General features: G+C 45.8%; 1 protein-coding gene across 1 annotated transcript in view; it reads left to right on the forward strand.

Moving 5' to 3' along the window:
• Positions 1-9,971: 9,971 nt before the first annotated feature.
• itpkb (inositol-trisphosphate 3-kinase B) overlaps positions 9,972-18,534 on the forward strand; it is a 39,317-nt gene continuing 30,754 nt past the window's right edge. Inside the window, exon 1 of the mRNA XM_007907202.2 lies at positions 9,972-11,640. Within this exon, the coding sequence (XP_007905393.2) occupies positions 10,453-11,640 (1,188 nt within the window). The 5' untranslated portion in view covers positions 9,972-10,452. The remainder of the gene's footprint in view (positions 11,641-18,534) is intronic.

Genomic DNA, 18,534 nt, shown 5'->3' on the forward strand with positions numbered 1-18,534 from the left:
GAAAAAAATATTCTGTAATCTTTGTACTGTATGAAGCTTTTTAAACTTTAAACGTGTGCTCTCCGTTTCTGCTCCCAAGTCTGAATTTAATATAGTAATAATCCTGGCAATGTGATACAGTGCCTATAGTGTTGCATTGGACAAAGGAACCTGGATATGTATTATAGTGTTGTTATCTGGCCTGGATGTGTTTTTTTTAAATTAATGTACCTTTTTGAGCAAATCCCCTGTTAAGATTAGATGATTGGATTTGAATGAAAATGTGAATAGCACGCTTTCATTCAAATCGCAGTTCTGGTGATTTGTGCAATTTGTGCAGAACTCACACTTCAAGATCCTCGCACTCGTCTTCAAATCCTTTCATGCCCAGACACCTCCTTACCTCTCTGACCCGCTTACTCTCCAACCCACTACCTGCTGCCTCCGCTTGTCTGGATCTGGCCTCCTGCAAAATTTGTGCAAAATTAATGGGCAGCTTGGATAGACACAATATATTGAATATATACAATTTTTAGCATTTTTTTATCTATTCAAGCTATAGATTAAAGATCCCTTGGTTTATAGTACTTTGGTTTGATTCCCAGTCATGACGAAACATTGGGCAAGTTTTCTTCCTCCACACACCTCTGCTTGCCTAGCAGTAAGTAGGAACTCGGTTGTTAGTCGATTAGTGGATCGCTTTTCCGGGGGTAATAAATGCTAAAAAAAAATTGTTCACCTCAATTCACGAAGGTTTGTGTGACAGTGCGGAGTGCAATTGGCTGCTGCATTTAGCAAATATACAGTCAATTCATTTTACAGTATATTCTGTGAAGTGCTTTGAGATGTCTCGAAAATGTAATAAGGTGCTATATATAATGCAAGAATTATTATCATTACAGTCAAGTTCAAGGAAATAAGTCAGAGAGTCCTGAAACAAGAGATGTGACATGGGGCTGGAAGGCTGGCAAGTGCTCTTCGAGAAGGCACATTTCGAGTCAGTGGCTGTTTTGTTTGAGTCTCCGAGACGGCAACACTACACCTATAACCTCAAAATGTCTCAAAGAGCTTCACGTGTAATTGCTTTCAAATTAGTGATTTTATTTGTCGGTGAATACGACAGTTCACTTGCACACATGAAGTGCCCACAAGCAATAATTCACTTTGATGCAATCTTTCACCTACACATATGCAACCGTTATATTTTACAGCAAAATTCTGTGAAGTGATTTGAGGTAATAATGATTTGACGTGATATGTCAAATGATGTGATAAGTTATCTGACTGTTCAGCGCTTTGGGACGTCGGGAGGACGTGAAATAACAACAACAATATTACATTTGTAGTGCGCCTTTCACGTCGGGAGGACATGTAAGGCGCACTACAAATGTAATATTGTTGTTGTTATATTGAATGCAAAGAATATTATTATTGTTGTTTCTAGGGAAAAAAATTCCCACGGGTGGAAGTGATGGCCTTCTGGTTCCCAGAAACAACAACAACTTGCACTTATATAGCGTACTCCACACAGGGTAACGGCTCAGTGCGCTTAACAATGGCGGAGCCTGACCAAGCTGGGGGGAGGGGGGAGGTGGCCAAAAGCCTGGTCGAAGAGGAACGTTTTCAGGCTTGAAAGAGGGGAGAGAAGGGGCAAGGCAGAGGGATTGAGGGAGAGTGTTCCAGAGTTTTGGGGCATAGGCGCTGAAAGCGCAACCTCCGATGGTGGGGCGGAGGGTATGAGGGACGAGCAGGAGGCCGGTGCCAGTCAAGCAGAGGTGCTGGGTGGTGGATTGGGGAGGTCGGAGAGGTGGGGAGGTGCCAGAGAGTGAATAGACTTGAACACTACAACACTACGGAGTCACTAATCAATGGCTGTCATGCTTCACAGACTGTGTTTCAGATCCTCCCCCAGAAACAGTGGTCTGAAATCTCTAATGGTCTCAGTGAAAGACCATGACCTTAAAATTTAATATCGGGCAGAATTATTGGAAAATTGTTAAAATCATTGCCGGATCACTTTTCCAGGGATAATAATCCCCAAATGGGCTCTAAATTAAGACAGTGATTAAGAATTTTCCCAAATTCCGCAAGATCTTAAATTTTAATACAATAATTTTAAAACTAAGGAAATAAGAAATTTCAGGCATCAGGAACAAGCATCAATGACTTGAGATTCTACCTGGTCTTAGCCTGGAGAACCAGTGCTACTTAAAGTTCAAGAATGCACAAAAATGTGGAAAATTCTTAAATCCCATCTTAATTTGGAAGCTGTTGTTGTTAACAAGTGGAGTCCTGCAGCTTAGTAGTTAGAACACTCTCCTCGCAAGCAAGAGAACCTGGGTTTGATTACTTAGGCTCTGTTCCACTCCCCATGAAAACCTCTGTCATCACTCTTCAAAAAATCCACCCTCGATCCCTCTTATCCCTCACACTCCCGTCCCATTTCCAACCTATCTTTCCTTGCCAAAGTCTTGGAACATGTGGTGGCAGGTCAACTTCGGTTACACCTCTCCCTCCACTCGCTCCTTGAGCCCCTGCAGTCTGGTTTTTGACCTGACTGCCCACAGCACAGAAACGGCGCTTGTCAAAGGCACAAACAATATTCTCTCTATCTGTGACCAGGGCTCCCTCTGCCTCCTTGTCCTCCTGGATCTCTCTGCCGTGTTTGACACAGTCGACTATGCCATCCTCCTCCACTGCCTCTCCTCCCTCATCCACCTTAATGGGACCGCACTCACATTGCTCGAGTCCTACTTAACCAACCGCCTCCATTTCATCTTGGCAAATGTTTTTTCCTCTCCCCTCCACCCGGTCACCTGTGGGGTACCCCAGGGCTCCATCCTTGGCCCTCTTCTTTTCCTTATCTTTTCTCTAGATGATGTAATTCGCAGACACAGGGTAAACATGTATGTGGATGACACACAAATCTACTTTGCCTCCTCCAGTACCAACTCCAGGTCTGCCGATATTCTATCAGCTTGTCTGGCAGACATCAGGGCCTGAATGGGTGCAAGCTTTGTGCAGCTGAATGTAGGCAAGACGGAAGCCATACTCCTTGAATCCTGTCAACGACTTCACTCCTACGGATCTGAACTCTTCAACCTTCCTGGGCTCCTCAGACTCAGTGTGCAACCTAGGTGTCCAGTTCAATTCCCAGCTGTCCTTCCTCCCCCACATCTGGTCCCTGACCAGAACCGCTTTCTTCCACCTCTGCCATATTGCCCACCTCCAACCATACCTTACCCCAAATGCAGCTGAAACCCTTGTGCATGCGTTTGTCACCTCCGGTCTGGATTACTCCAACACACTCCTCACCGGTCTCCCCGGCTCCACTATTCAAAAGATCTAGCTCATTCAGAACTCTGCTGAACACATATTTACCTGTACCCACCTCCGGAACATCGCCAGACTACGGCATTACCTCACCCCTCACGCTGCTGAAACCCTGGTTCGCGCCTTTGTCACCTCAAGGCTGGACTACGGGAACTCTCTCCTCGTCGGCCTTCCCGCCACCTCCCTCCACAAGCTGCAGGTCATTCAGAACTCTGCAGCTCGTGTACTGTCCCGCACCAGGCTTCGGACCACATCACTCCCACCCTCGCTCGCCTCCACTGGCTCCCCATCCCCCAGAGGATTGATTTCAAGATCCTCATCCTCACCTACAAGGCCATTCACGGTCTTGCTCCCTCCTACCTCTCCAACCTAATATCCCCCTACCTACCTGCCCGTACCCTCCGTTCCTCTGGCGCCGGTCTACTCCACGTCCCCCGCCCCAACCGCCCTACCATCGGTGGTCGGGCCTTCAGCCTCTCAGCCCCCAGGCTCTGGAACTCTATCCCCCAGTGCCTTCGCCGCTTCCTCCCTTTCCTCCTTCAAGGCCGGTCTCAAAACCTTTCTCTTTGACCGTGCCTTCAGCTCCCCTCTCGACTCTCTACCCCCTCCTCGCTCCCTCCCTTCCCTCCCCTCACCCTGACCATTTCCCCCTCCTCGCTCCCTCCCTTCCCTCCCCTCACCCTGACCATTTCCCCCTGCTCGGGTCATGACCCAACTGTGCAGCGCCTTGGGACGTCCTCCTGACGTGAAAGGCGCTTTATAAATGGAATCTTGTTGTTGTTGTTGTTGTTGTACCCGCATCTCACCAGTTCTGGCCAGGCTCCACTGGCTCCCCATCACTGAACGGATTGACTTCCAGATCCTCACACTCGTGTTCAAATCCCTTCCCTGGCACCACCCTATCTCTCTGACTTCCTCACTCCCCAATCCACCACCCAGCACCTCCGCTCGACTGGCATCGGCCTCCTGCTTGTACCTTGCATCCTCCAGTCCACCATTGGAGGTTGGCTTTCAGCACCTACTCCCCGAAACTGTGGAACACTTTTCCTCAATCCCTCTGCCTTGCCCCTCTCTCCCTTGTCAAAGTCCCGCCTGAAAACCTTTCTCTTCGACCGTGCATATGGCCACCTACCACCCACTGTGGTAGGTGTCCAGGAGGACACCTCTCAGAGATGCTACTCTGCGTGGAGGGTGCTATATAAGTGTGTGCGCAATTGGCTGCTGCATTCACCCACAAAATACACAGTCAATTCAGTTTATGGTATACTGTGTGAAATGCTTTGAGACGTCTTGAAGAGTTGATAAGGAGCTACATCAAATGCAAGGATTATTATTTTGACAAGTGTGAAAAAGCAGCTGCTAAATTACAACCAAATTGAAGAATTTTATAATTTCTGCTCAATCTTAAATTTTAAGACCTATTGGTGTTACAGGGCTAATACCAGGTGCAATACTCTTTTGACTTCTAGATACGGTGTAGCCCTGTTTTGCTTTCTCCTCCAAATATGATTTGTGTATGTTCACAGGAACCCGACTTCAGCCACAGCCTTTCGTGAATGAAGTCACTGTGTGTGTAAGAGAAAGAGAGAGAGGCAGGATGTGGGGCCTTCAGTGAATGGAAAAACCAGACCCAATGGAAACTGATCTGAGTGAGATTAATGGCCTGGCTCACTCTGTGGAAATCATTCTTGTTTTGTTAAAAAAACACACAGGGACAAAAATAGCAGTCAAACTTTACAATAGCTTTGGTCTCGCAGAATGAAGGCTGGGACTGTTCCGCAGAATGAAGGCTTGGATTGCATCCTTTTAAGGAGATTTACTGCAACAAATAAAAGATAAATAACTTATATAATGTCTCAAAAAAGCTGCACAAATAATTATTGAATGTAGCAATTGTTTCTTGTGAGCAGGCAAGGCAGTTGTTTTGCATGAAGTGAGGTCCCATAAACATCCGTGATAGAGGTGACTGGTTAATAAATCAATAAATGGTCAATAAATAACTGGTCAATAAATTTGGTCACAAAATGTACAGTAACTTTACAGTAAATTCTGTGAAGCACTTTGATACGTCTCGAAGAAGTGATAAGGCACGATATCAAATGTGAGGAATATTATTATTATTAAATCTGGAAGACAATGAGAGAAATTCCTCTCTTTTTCAAATACTGTCACAGGATCTTTAAAGCCCTCGTGAAGGCCAGGCAGATGGGACCCACGTTTGAGTGTTTCTGCCCCCTGCCCTCCACCTGCCCCGATCCCGACCCCCAGCTCAGGTCCGAAACTTTGACTGTCCAGCGCCTTGGGATGTTCTCCTGACATGAGAGGCACTATACAAATGTAATTTGGTTGTTGTTGTTGCAATTCAATGAGTAGAAATACTGTAGGTACATTTTCTGCAGTCGGCTCGCTGACCAAAATTAACCCAATTACTAAGGATTGGAACCATTTGAAGCTAAGACAATCTGCAATCTTTAATGTCCACCTGAAGCGCATTCAGTGAGAAATGACCTCCATTTTAACACCTCACCCCAAGTAGACCACTGCTAACAATATAATAATCTTCTCCATTACGATGTCAGAATAGCCTTCTGCTGTTTCTCTCCAGCTGTACTGGCACATTGCTGTATAAGGAGCTGTTTGGAATGTTTTATTGTCTGTGTCTTGTGGTTTCTGGTCTGGGATTACAGCATTGCTGTAAGACTGTGTGTGTGCAACATTATCCTCAGATTTTTTGCAAACAATGCTATGTGGTTTCTTATCTCTTGTTTGGCTATCGCTCCCTACAATCACACATTAAATGTAGATCCCATCCACCTGTCTGGGCAGGGAATTACACAACCAAAAGTCAAATCATTTCTCCCAGAAAACTCGCAAATATTCATCCAAGTGCTCTGGAATACATGTCAATCAGCCAAGCTATGCGCCTCACCGCTGGTTGTGAGATGTTAAGAGGTACAGGTTGGTTGCTGCTCTTTGCCTTAAGTAAAGACAATCACTGCACTTCAAAATAATTCACGGTTTTATGAGGTTTCTTCATTTTCGGGATTTTTTATTTTTTATACTCAGTCGATTGTCTGACACACGGAAACCCATCACCGTGCTTAAGAGTCTCCAAACCAAGCTGAGATTTCCATGCATCCCACCTACACATAGAAATCCCAGAGATATATTGTTGGAATGGAATGCACACTTTCTCCCTGGAGTGACACCTGTTCACCTAATTCCGGAAAGTATTAGGCGCAGGTTAGCAAGAGCCAAGGCTTGGGGACCCCAGAGTGTGCATTATGGTAACTGCTGAAATCTAACCAGCTAAAATTACATAGTTTGACATTAATATTTCTGTCTGGCAAGGTTTCCCGCTACTTGTCCAGCTAGGACCACCCTACCCATTAGGGCATTGGTTTGCAGGGTTAACAACAACAACATTAACAGGAGTTGACTGGGAGGATTCCCTGCCCCCAGTGACTGGTCTGTCCTTCCAGGTCCTGCCAATGAGTCAGGCTGGGCTGTGCTGTCATCAGCAGTGCCCTGGAATACTGAGGACTCCTGGCTCAGGAACCAGACGAGAGACCGGGGCTGACTCGATTCTGTCATTCCATTACCAAAGATGTCACATTGGAGCCAGTTCAGCTCCAAGGAGACTCCACTTAACTCCAAGGAGGATACGGAAAGCAAGGATTAATTCTCCATTTGGGCAGCGTGTACAGAAAGTCAACCGCACCAGGAGGATAATATACTTAAAAATAACTCACCAGGTGAGAGCCCATGTTGAACAACTTGCTGACTGGGGGGAAAAAAAGTTTTCTTCGGTCTTTTATTCTTCCTTCCCTCGCTCGCTCCCTCCCTCCACATTCCCTGACTGGTCAAGTGGGGTATTCCAGGCACACATCGTTTGCAGTTCCGTTATTTGCCACTGGGAGACATGAATGAGCTGACTGGCTTGGTTCTCTGTTTGATCTTCCTAATTCAAACACTGCAAACTATTTACAATGATAATAATAATCCTTGCATTTGATGTCGCGCCTTATCACATCTTCGAAACGTCTCAAAGGGCTTCACAGAATATACTGTAAAGTGAATTGGCTGTACAAGGTACTTTTATGCCACTGCCAAACACTCCGGGACAGAAGGGCTTGAAGGGCGCTATAAGAATGCAAGTTGTTGTTGTTGATTCATTGGGGTTTACTAATATCAGTTTAGATTTAAATCCCCGCTTTGTGCTAAGTTAACTCATGACAGGTGAGCAATAGTGAGCAACGAACAGCGAGCACTTTCAATTGGTCTCACCAGCCCTTTGGTTAAGGAGGGGGAAAAAATCAGCTTGGGATCCCTGAATCTGCACCTTAAAATTCCCCTTAGTCTTAATCTGTAAAACCATTTTGTCTTAACATTTAAGACTGTGAAGATTTGTAGACAATTTTTAGATTCCGTCTTAATTTGGAGATTAGTCTCTTTTTAGTGTGAAAAATTGGTTTCTCTTTATACAGTCAATTCACTTTAGGTCGATGACATTTCAGGTCAATGACCTTTCGTCAGATGTGATCTGAAACGTTAACTCATTTTCCTCTCTCCATAGATGTTGTCTGACCTGCTGAGTGTTCCCAGTAACTTCTGTTTTCATTTCAGATTTCCAGCATTTGCAATAATTTACCCTTTCACTTTGCAGTATATTCTGTGAAGAGCTTTTAGACATCTTAATGACATGATAAGGCTCTAGATTAAATGCAAGGATTATCATTATTTTACAGTCTGAATAAACCTGGCTTCTAAATAAAGATTTTTTTCTGATGACTCATGGGATCTTTAACATCGACTTGAAGAACTGGAAATCTGTGCCCTTCAGATATCTCATCTGAAGGACAGTATCATTGACAATGTCATGCTCCCCCAGCACTGGAATGGACTCAAAAAGCCTGTGAGACCATTTTGTCTTAGTTTTAAAGATTGTAGAATTAGATTTTAAAAATCTTAAATTGTGTCCTGTACTCACCTTGCAAGCAAGATAACCTGGGTTCAATTCCCTGGCCGGGCGAAACGTTGGGCAAGTTTCCTTTCTCCACATGCCTCTGTTTAACTAGCTGTTTAACTACCCCGATTGTTAGTTGATTGGCAGATTGCATTTCCGGGGATAATAATCCCTTGAAAAATATACTTTTTGGTCACTCGATCCACGACTGTTTGTGGGACACTACTGTTTGCAATTGGTAGCCGCATTTTGTTCACAAAATACACAGTCAATCCACTTTACGCTATATCCCATGAAACACTTTGAGACGTCTGGAAGACATGATAAGGCGCTCTATCAAATGCAAGGATTATTATTAAATTCTGTTTTAATTCACAAGCTTTTTTTTCTGCAGTTATTGAAAAGAGAAAAAAGACACAATTCTGCACAATCTTAAAATTTAAGTCTTAAATTTTGATTTAAATTTGAAGTCAAGAATGGATTTCCTGGCTGAGAGTAGGTGGGCTTCAGAGTGTCTGGAAGGTGCAATGTTTCTTTTGTGGGAGGGGTGTGCTGTGTTTGTGGAAGTTTGCAATTAATGACTCGTTCCAACCTCCTTCAGAACCAGGGATGGGCTCTGTGTGTGTGTGTGTGTGTGTGTGCAACATCAAGAACCAAGCCAGACATTTAAAGAGAAAGAGGCTGGTTCTGATACACTCACTCACAAGACATTTGTAGCACAAGTCACTTCCTTCCTGTTTGCAGAGAACTTCGATCTGACAAACACAAAGAGGAGAGAGAGCGAGAAAGAGGTCGGGAAATCTCACAACGTTAGAGGAAATATCGTTAGAGTGCGATCTGGAAGCAAAAGGACACAATCGTCTCTTTTCAAATCCAAGGAAAACTGCAGAGAAAGAAGAGCCTTTGCCTTCAGCTGCAGTTGTGTCAAGTTTGCAATCTATACAGTGTGTGTGTACACATCGTCACTGAGCATTGTTTGGAAGGAGTTCTGGGAACACAGTTAACTTCGATCAAAACTTGCAAGGACTTCTGATCTTCCAGTTATTGGGGAGATTTATTTGCCATCGCTCGATCAAAGGGATTATACTTTGCAATTGATCTGCCAGGAATGCTGCGCTGTCTCTCGCCTGTCGCTCTCTCTCTTCCCTTCTCTCTCCCATCTTAACCTCTTTTGGAAACGGGAATATATACTATATTCTGTGAAGACGACTTTGAGATGACTCGAAGACAGGATAAGGTACCATATCAAACGCAAGGATTATACTTGTTATGATCTGAACCAGGACAGGGCATTCAAACCACAGCTTTTTGGCATTTACCAAATTCAAATGCAAGGATTATTATTTGCATGTTGTGGCTTTGTTCTGTGGATCTGCTAAACCAGAATCAGAATCATCTGTACTTCGTGCAGGGCAGATCTTGGCTTTTACAGGAGATCGAGACAGACAGAGACAGAGACGTGGTCAGAATTGGAAAGTGAAAGATACTTTTGATTGACAGCTGAAGACAAATTGCAACTTTTGATTGACAGCTGAAACTTACACACCCCAAATGTGCAGCAATTAACAACAACAAATTACATTTACACGGCGCCTTTCACGTTGGGAGGACGTCCCAAGGTCCTGGACAGTCAGGGATTTGGACCTGAGCAGGGAGTTGGGATCTGGAGGTGTGCAGGGCAGGGAGGGTAGGGGTTGGAGGGTGACCAAAGGCGCAGTTGAAGAGGAGGGTCTTGAGACGTGCAATGCGAAAAAGTTTTAATCTTTTATTGTGGTCATTTTTATTTTTTTAAAAAACTTGACTATTCAATTAATTCAGAAGCAGATATTTTCATTAGTTTGATAAAACTGAAGAATTTGCCTTAAGGTTAAGGTTGCTTTATGTTTCCGCCGGCACTCAGCTCAGCGGAGGCACACTCACCTGCCAAAGCGAGTGAGCTGCCTGCTTTGGATGGAGTTGCTTTGAATATGTTCAGCTGATTTGTTTATGGAGCTTTGTCGTGGAGCCTTTAAGAGGTACAGGTGGGTCCTGGCATTGCCAGTGCTGGGATCTGCTCAGAACTGCTCTGAAAGTGTGGTGGTGGTGGTGGAGGGTAAAGACTGAGAGAGGAGGAAGAAAAGGCAGGACCTACGGGGCTAGATGCCAGCACTCCAGGCAGTCGGTCTCCTTATGTTATGGCTGTGTGCACTCTGCACAATGGTATGACAATGAGTAGCAATATAAATGCAAACGGCAGCCCCAGGAGTGGGACGCCTGACCAGCCCGCAGCCGAGCTCCACATCTCCCGTATCCACATGCGGGTGAGTGGGGGTCCAAGGAGCCTGAGCCCCTCCTTGCCGAGGGTTAATCGTGCGTCTCTCCCAGACCACCTGGGTGTGGGGGTTCCATCCCAGGCTGGCTCCAACGAGGACCTGAGCTGCTGCTTCCTTCCTGGTGTCTCCGGTGCCACCCTCCAGGCCCCGGCACTGTGGTCTCCCGACGGCTTGATGGCCGAGGGCAATGGGAACCTGCCAAGCGGCAGAGCCAGGCTCCGAGCCCATAGCCCAGGACCGACCCAGGAACTGCAAACCATGGAGTTCAGCAGGAAAGTTGGGATTTTTGAAGCCAATTCCCAGGATGTCCAGATGCCTCAAGGGAAGAGGAGAGCAACCGTGCCGGATGTAAATCTGGGACAAATCTCCAAACTCAGCTGGGACTTCCAGCGGAGGAACGCTGATAATAGGAATGGCCAAAATCCTGAAGTGGGCACAGACTCACAGGTGAAAGAGACAACTTTACTGAGATCCAGCGGAGATGGAGAAAGGAGGATAAGTAGCGTTGTTACACAGAATGATCCAGGAATCTGGGATTCTGAGATGCGGAAGCAGCAGTGGGAGGAGGAGAGAGACAATCTTCCTGAATCCAGCCCGGAAGAGCAGCTCTGCATGGGATTGAAGGGGCAACGTATTGCTGCAGAGCATGGAGCTGAGATCATGCCGAATCAACTGGGTTTTCCTACGCTGGGGTCACCCCAAGTTGGGTTGCGTCTGCCCAGCGTTCCGGATGCACAGGAGGTGGGAGTGGGATGTCTGCCCGGTTCCCCCCCGCTCCTCCATCTCAGGGATTTTGTCAGCTCTGAGATCCCATACGTCATTGTGACTGAGCATGGAACAGAAGGGGCGACAGACACTGATCTGTCTGATCCCAATGGGACCCAGCCGCATGGCCCACCCCTCCGCAAACTCTCCTCCTCATCGGCTTCCTCCACCGGCTTCTCCTCCTCCTGGGATGAATCTGAGGATGACATCTCCAGCGATCCCGACAGAGGCAACGAGTCATCTCCAAACTACCTGCAGACCCTGGCCCAGGCCAAACCAAGAGTGGTGAGTACACGTGAGCCAGGCTATGTAGGAATTATTGTTTGATACAGTTTACTGAACATTATTGGAAGATAACGTACAGAGTGGATAGGGAGAAACTGTTTCCCCTGCCAGATGTGTCGTTAATTTGAGGACATAGATTTAAGATAATTGGCAAAAGAACCGGGGGGAGACAAGGAGACATTTTTTTACAGAGAGAGTTGTTACGGTCTGGAATGCACTGTCTGAAAGGGTGGAGGATGCAGATTCGATAATAACTTTCAAAAGGCAATTGGATAGGTACCTGGAAAGGAAAACTTTGTAGGGCTATGGAGTAAGAGTGGGGGATTGGATATCTCTTTCAAAGATCCAATACAGGCCCGAATGGCCTCCTTCTATACAGTAAAATTTTATAATAAAAACTATTTATTGCATTTAAAGCAGAACCTTGAAACTTCTCAAAACACTTCACAAGGAAATGTTGGTGAGTGTAGTGACTGTGTACTTGTAGGTAAATGTGGCAGCCACTTCGGGAATCATACATTTATCTGGAGGATTCTTGGCCACGACCAATCTACCTTCTTTATGAATAGTGTCTTGAGGTTTTTAACATCCCATTGTTCTTTATATGCTGGAGAAAATTATCTTGCAGTTTAGTCCTGTAGTTTAGTGGTTAGAGCACTCACCTCGCAAGCGAGAGGACCCGGGTTTGATTCCCAGGCAGGGTGAAATGTTAGGCAAGTTTCCTTATTCCGCACGCCTTTGTTTACCTAGTAATAAGTAGGAACCCGGTTGTTAGTCAATTGGTGGATCACTTTTCTGGGCGTAATAATCCCTTCAAAAAAAATAATAATAACTTGGTCATTCAATCCACGACTGTTTGATGCTGCTGTGCGCAATTAGCTGCCGCGTTTCGCTAACAGTTAATTCACTTTACAGTATTTTCTGTGAAGCCCTTTGAGACTTCTCGAAGACGTGATAAGGCGCTATATCAAATGCAAGGATTATTATATATTATTGATTGAATAATCACTCAATGTGCAGGCTTACACATAAACAATACTCAATTGGGCGAGTCAACAGAAAGCATCTGGTGTCAGTAAGATAGTCTGTAAGCTCCCATCTCTTTGACTGGGTTCTCAGTTGACTTCCTTGAACCCATCCCACTGACCATATTTTCAGCAAACATCCTCAACCCCTCCTCCCCACCCCTTTTCCCACCTTTCTCATTGCTCAGTGATCCACACTATAAAGTGCTTTGAGGTGTTATTCTTCGTGAAAGGTTCTATGTAAACACAAGGTGCAGTTTAAGCGCTCTGAGACGCTACCCTGCGGGTGGGGCGCTATATAAATACAAGTTGTTGTTGATCCCCCAGCAGGAATCAACACCTTTAGAAGAGGAGGAAGGGGGGGAAGAGGGGTTGAAAAGCGATTAAAAATTTAACCAGACTTGGGATGAATTTTCACATCCTGTCCTTTTTTAATGTCTCTATCTTGTTAGATTTTTTGTTGAAAGCATTCGTGGAACTTCTGATCCTAGTTATGGGGAAGCTGAATTCACATCAGCACATAACATATAACCAGAATAATCCTTGCATTTGGTATAGTGCCTTATCGTGTCTTTGAGACGTCTCAAAATGCTTCACAGGATATACTGTAAAGTAAATTGACTGTATGTTTAGCGGGCGAAATGCAGTAGTGGCCTACAAATAATTGTGGATTGAGTGACCAAATCATCATTATTATTATTTCTTTTTGAAGGGATTATTAGCCCCAGAAAGCGATCCACCAATCAGCTAATAACTGGGTTCCTACTTACTGCTAGGTAAACAGAAGCGTGATAACTAAGGAAACTTTCCCAACGTTATTGCTCTGCCCGGGATTCAAACCCAAGTCCTATTGCTTGCGAGGCGTCTGCTCTAACCACTAAACTACAGGACTCCAGTGTGTGTGGGTGGGGGGGAGAGGGACTCAGGGATGTCTTATTGAGGTAGTGGCAGGTGAAGGGTGCCTCACACATGTTGTCTTATTGGGGGGAGGGGGTCAGAGTTTTAGTAAGGGGGGAATTTGTGGAACTCTAAAAGGAATTTGTGAATGGCAAATCTTGCATGTTTCTTAATTTGACCCATCAGATCTCCCCTCAGATGTCAATCTTGTTTCTGACTCCCGTGAACTTGAATGTGACCAAAAGGGTCTCCTACAGCCCTTCAGTGGGAGATCAATGTCCAAGTGCAGTTTTGATGGGACGGAAAAAGTCATCTCTGGGTCCCCGCATTGTGTACAAATCCTTTTGTAAATCGTACAAATGATCCCCTAAATTAACCTGCCTCACTGCAAGGTGGAGTGATATACTGGAAAGTGGAATTGACTGTGTATTTTGTAGGAAAATATGGCAGCCAATTACGCAAAGCAGTGTCCCACAAACCTCCATGAAGTAAAAGACCAATTTTATCTGGGGGATCATTTGCCAAGACACCGGGAGAGAGAAACTCCCGTGTTATAGGTTTCTAGTTTTTTTTCCCTCATCCCCCCACTCCACCAGTGTTCGATAGCCTTACAGATTCTTGGGCGCCCTTGGTAGACCATTGGATAGTTAGCTAGCCCATTTGGCTGCTTGGCTAGACAAATGTCTGGTTAGGTAACATATTCATACCGGGATTCTACAGCTTCGATCTAGAATGAGGTCATACTGTTCAATTCCGAAGGATTCAGGCAGGGCGAAATGTTGGGCAAGTTTCCTTTCTCCACACGTCTCTGTTTACCAGCAGTAATTAGGAACTCGGTTGTTGGTCGATTGGCGGATCGTTTTTCTGGAGTAATAATCCCTTTTTTAACAAAATGTGGTTACTCAATCCACGACTGTTTGTGGGACACTGCTGAGCGCAATTGGCTGCTGCATTTCACCCACAAAAGATAGTCAATTCACTGAATCGCTTTGAGACGTCTCAAAGACTCGATAAGGCGTTATATCAGATGCAAGGATTAGGATTATTATTATGCATCACATATCTCAATTTTGCATGTTTGTCTGACTTCAGAATAATTACAAATAAAACCAATGCCCCTCATCCTCCCCCTGTGAAGGAGAAACAAGCTTCTGAACAGAAGCCTAGACACAGATTGGTTGCCAACCTTTCTGCACAGGGAACAATACAGTGCATTAGGCTGAGAGAACTCAAAGAGGGGAGCGAGAGAATGTTTTTTTTTAAAAAAAAGGGGCCGGAAATTAATTTTTAAGAAACGGCCATAAATGCTGTGGAAACCCCAAATGCACTTCACAGGATGTGCTGAAACTGTAAACATCTAACAGTGTGATGAGGAAATACTTCAAACCCCATTACCATAGTCACAGCAAAAAATTACCCTCACAGGAGTGAGACTGAACTGCTACTCACTGCACTTTGTGAGCAGAGACGTTGCTCTGGATAGCTAATCAACTGACGTGGGCCAAATATTAATCTTCTCTAATTGGTATCTGGTGTTGGTCATCTTGGCTCAATCAGCTGTGCGCTCGCCTCTGGGTCAAAGGATTGTTGGTTCAGGCCTCAAGCTGGACTTGCACTAAGTAGTCAAATTCTTCACAACTCTTCACGGGAATTGCTGTCACATGTATTGACTGTGTAGGCAATCACGGCAACCAATTTGAACACAGCAATGTCCACAAACAGGCAGGTGACTGGTTAACTGAAGTAGAGTACTGCTGGTCATGTAAATTAGCCGGTCAAATCACCAATGTCAGGCGTGAGGTGGAACAGGCTCACTGAGCTGTATTGCCTCCTCCAATTCCTTTGGGGCAAATTTGCAGTTTTCCTAAACATATTGTGCTTCCTTAATTATCGGTGGGGGTGAACGGCTCTGTAACTGAGACGTCTTCAAAATTCTGAGAGGTTTTGAGAGGATTGATAGTGAAAGATTATTCCTGCTGGGTTGGTGATTTGGTAATGAGAGGGGCATAAACTCAGGAGGGAGTGATTTGTTCAAAGTATTCTTGTGTACAGTATAGACGGGAGAATGCTGCCAAAGCATATCTCACTTTTGTTTATCCCAGTGCAATACCTTAGAGGGAATGCTGGGCTATCAAACGTTGTAAGTAGCGACAGTGGTGAGCAGTTATCGTATTGAGCTGCTGGATATTATAATAATAATAATAATCCTTGCATTTGATATAGCGCTTTTCACATCTTCTAGACTTCTCAAAGCGCTTCACAGAATATGCTGTAAATTGTATATTTGTAGGCAAAACACGGCAGCCAATTGCGCACAGCAGTGTCCCACAAACAGTCATGGATTGAAAATGACCAATTTATTATTGTTTTGTTTGGGAGGGATTATTATTAGGCTCTGTGTGGAGTAAGGAAACTTGCCCAAGGTTTTGCCCAGCCTGGAATTGAACCCAAGTCTTTCACTTGCAAAGCGAGTGCTCTAACCACTGAACTACAGGACTCAGACACAACAGGAATTAAACTAACACGGGTTACATTGAGAAATAAGTTTTATAGCACTTTATCACATCAAAATATCTCAAAGGGCTTGATAAGTACTTATCATCAATGGTGACTGTTTCTTGTTGTTTGTCCTCACAAACCACTATGAGGTGAAATGGCTGATTTAATCTGGAGGATTCTTTGAGCAAGAACTCCCTTCTCTTTTACAAAATGTGCTGTGGGGTTTTAATGTCCATGTGAAGAAGATTAAAAACCCATTCCAATTCCCTCTTGTCACAGTCCTGTCCACAGTTTTCCTGGCCAAACTGTTCCACACATTAACCACCCTCTGTGCATAGTTAAGTCTATCCTCCCTACCCCACTTACAAGTTAAACACTGTGTCCCCTAATTGAGGACCTCTTGACTGTATTGAATAGAACAACAACAACAAAAAACATTTGTATAGCACCTTTCACGTCGGGAGGACATGCCAAGGCACTAGACAATCAGTGTTTCGGACCCAAGCTGTGGGTCGGGATTGGGGAGGGTGAAGGGCAGGGGGTGAAGGAGGATGATTGAAGGGACGGTTGACGAGGAAGGGCTTGAGATGGAACTTGAAAGATGTAAGGGAGGGGGTGAGGCAGAGGGACTGCGGGATGGGGTGGGCGAAGTGGGGGACGTGAAGCAGGCTGGAGCCCACTGAGCGGAGGGAGCGGGAAGTTTGGAAGGGGGTTAGGAGGTTGCAGAAGTAGGGGGGAACAAGACCATGGAGAGCTTTGAAGGTGAGGATCAGGATCTTGAACTGTATCCTCTGTGTGATGGGAAGCCAGTGGAGTCGGGTGAGGATGGGAGTTAAAGGGTCACGGAGCCTGGTGTGGGAGAGGGCACGGGCTGCAGAGTTCTGGATGATTTGCAGCCTGTGGAGGAAGGAGTTGGGGAGGCCAACAACCAGGGAGTTTGCATAATCAAGCCTGGATGTTATAAATGTGTGTATGAGGGTTTCGGTGGCCTGTGATGTGAGAGAGAGTGGGGGCAGGCAGTGCGGGTCATGGCACGGATATGGGGTAGAATGGATAGTTGAGGGTCAAACAAGCTGCCACGGTTCTGGACTTGCTTAGCAAGGTGGAGTGTGCATCCTTGGATGGTGATGCTGTCAGTGCCTGAGGTGTGGAGGCGCTGACGGGAGCCAACCAGTAGGGCCTTGGTTTTGTTGACCTTCAACTGAAGAAAGTTAGCTCTCATCCAGGCCTTGATGTCTGACAGATATTCTGTCAGGACAGCAGTGGTCCTGGAGTCAAGGGTGGAGGCAGAGAGGTAGAGTTGGGTGTCATCCGCATACATGTGAAAGTTGACCCATGTCTGCGGATGACTTCACCAAGAAGGAGCATATAGATATTGAAGAGGAGGGGACCAAGGACAGAGCTCTGAAGAATGCCGCACGAGATGGTGTGGGGCAAGAGGAGAAACCGTTTGTGGAGATGAAATGGAGATAGTGTGAGAGGTATGATCTGAACCATTTAAGGACAGAACCATGAAGGTTGAGGTGAGAAGAGAGGCGGTGAAGGAGGATAGAGTGAGTGATCAATGGTATCGAAGGCAGCAGAGCGGTCAAGGAGAATGAGGAGGCAGATGGACAGCATGACCTTTGTCACTTTGACCAAAGGTGTTTCTGTGCTGTGGATGGCACGGAAAGCCGATTGGAAGGGTTCTTGAAGGGAATGGCGGGAGAGGAAGGAGCGAAGCTGGGAAGCAACGACCTTGGAAAGGAAAGGGAGGTTGGAGATGGGGCAGTAGTTTGAGAGCAAGGATGGGTCCAGGGAGGGTTTTTTAAGGTGATGACAGCCGTTTTTAAGGGAATGGGAATGGTACAGTGGACAGGGAGAGGTTCATGATGATGTTTGTGAGTAGAGGGAGGTAGAGCTGGGAGATAAGGAGAGGGGTAGGGATGGGGTCGAGAGAGCAGGTGGTCGGTTTCATGAGGGTTATAGTGGTAAGAGAAGAGTGGGAAACAGGTTCAAAGGTGTGGAGGGAGGGATGGGTAGGGGCCAGGCTGTGATTGGAGATGGGGAGGGCGTAGTAGACGGAAGGGCAGAGGCAGCTGAGTGGATCCCTTGACTTTGGTTTTGAGAAAGTCTAGTATTGCCTCGCAGTTGGCGTTGGAGGAGAGGATCGGCAAGGCGTGAGAGTGTGGGCGGAAGAGCCGGTTGGTGACAAAGAAGAGGAGCCTAGGGTTGTCCTTGGCCACCAAGATCGTCTTGGAGTAGAAGGCTGATTTAGTGGCGGCAAGGCAGGAGTGTTAAGATTTGATAAAGTCCAGCCAGATCTGCTGATGGACCATTAAGTTTGATTTAAGCCAGGTGGGTTCAGCGGCACGCACCGTGCTTTAAGGGAGCGGAGGTGGCTGATGTACAATGGTGACTTTTGTGAGTAGGAGATGGTTCGGGAAGTGATGGGAATCGGGTGGTGGAGAATGATCTGTGGAGAAGAGTGACC

Source organism: Callorhinchus milii, unplaced genomic scaffold (genome assembly GCF_018977255.1).
Source record: "Callorhinchus milii isolate IMCB2004 unplaced genomic scaffold, IMCB_Cmil_1.0 Scaffold3, whole genome shotgun sequence".
In the NCBI taxonomy this organism is placed as follows: Eukaryota; Metazoa; Chordata; class Chondrichthyes; order Chimaeriformes; family Callorhinchidae; genus Callorhinchus; species Callorhinchus milii.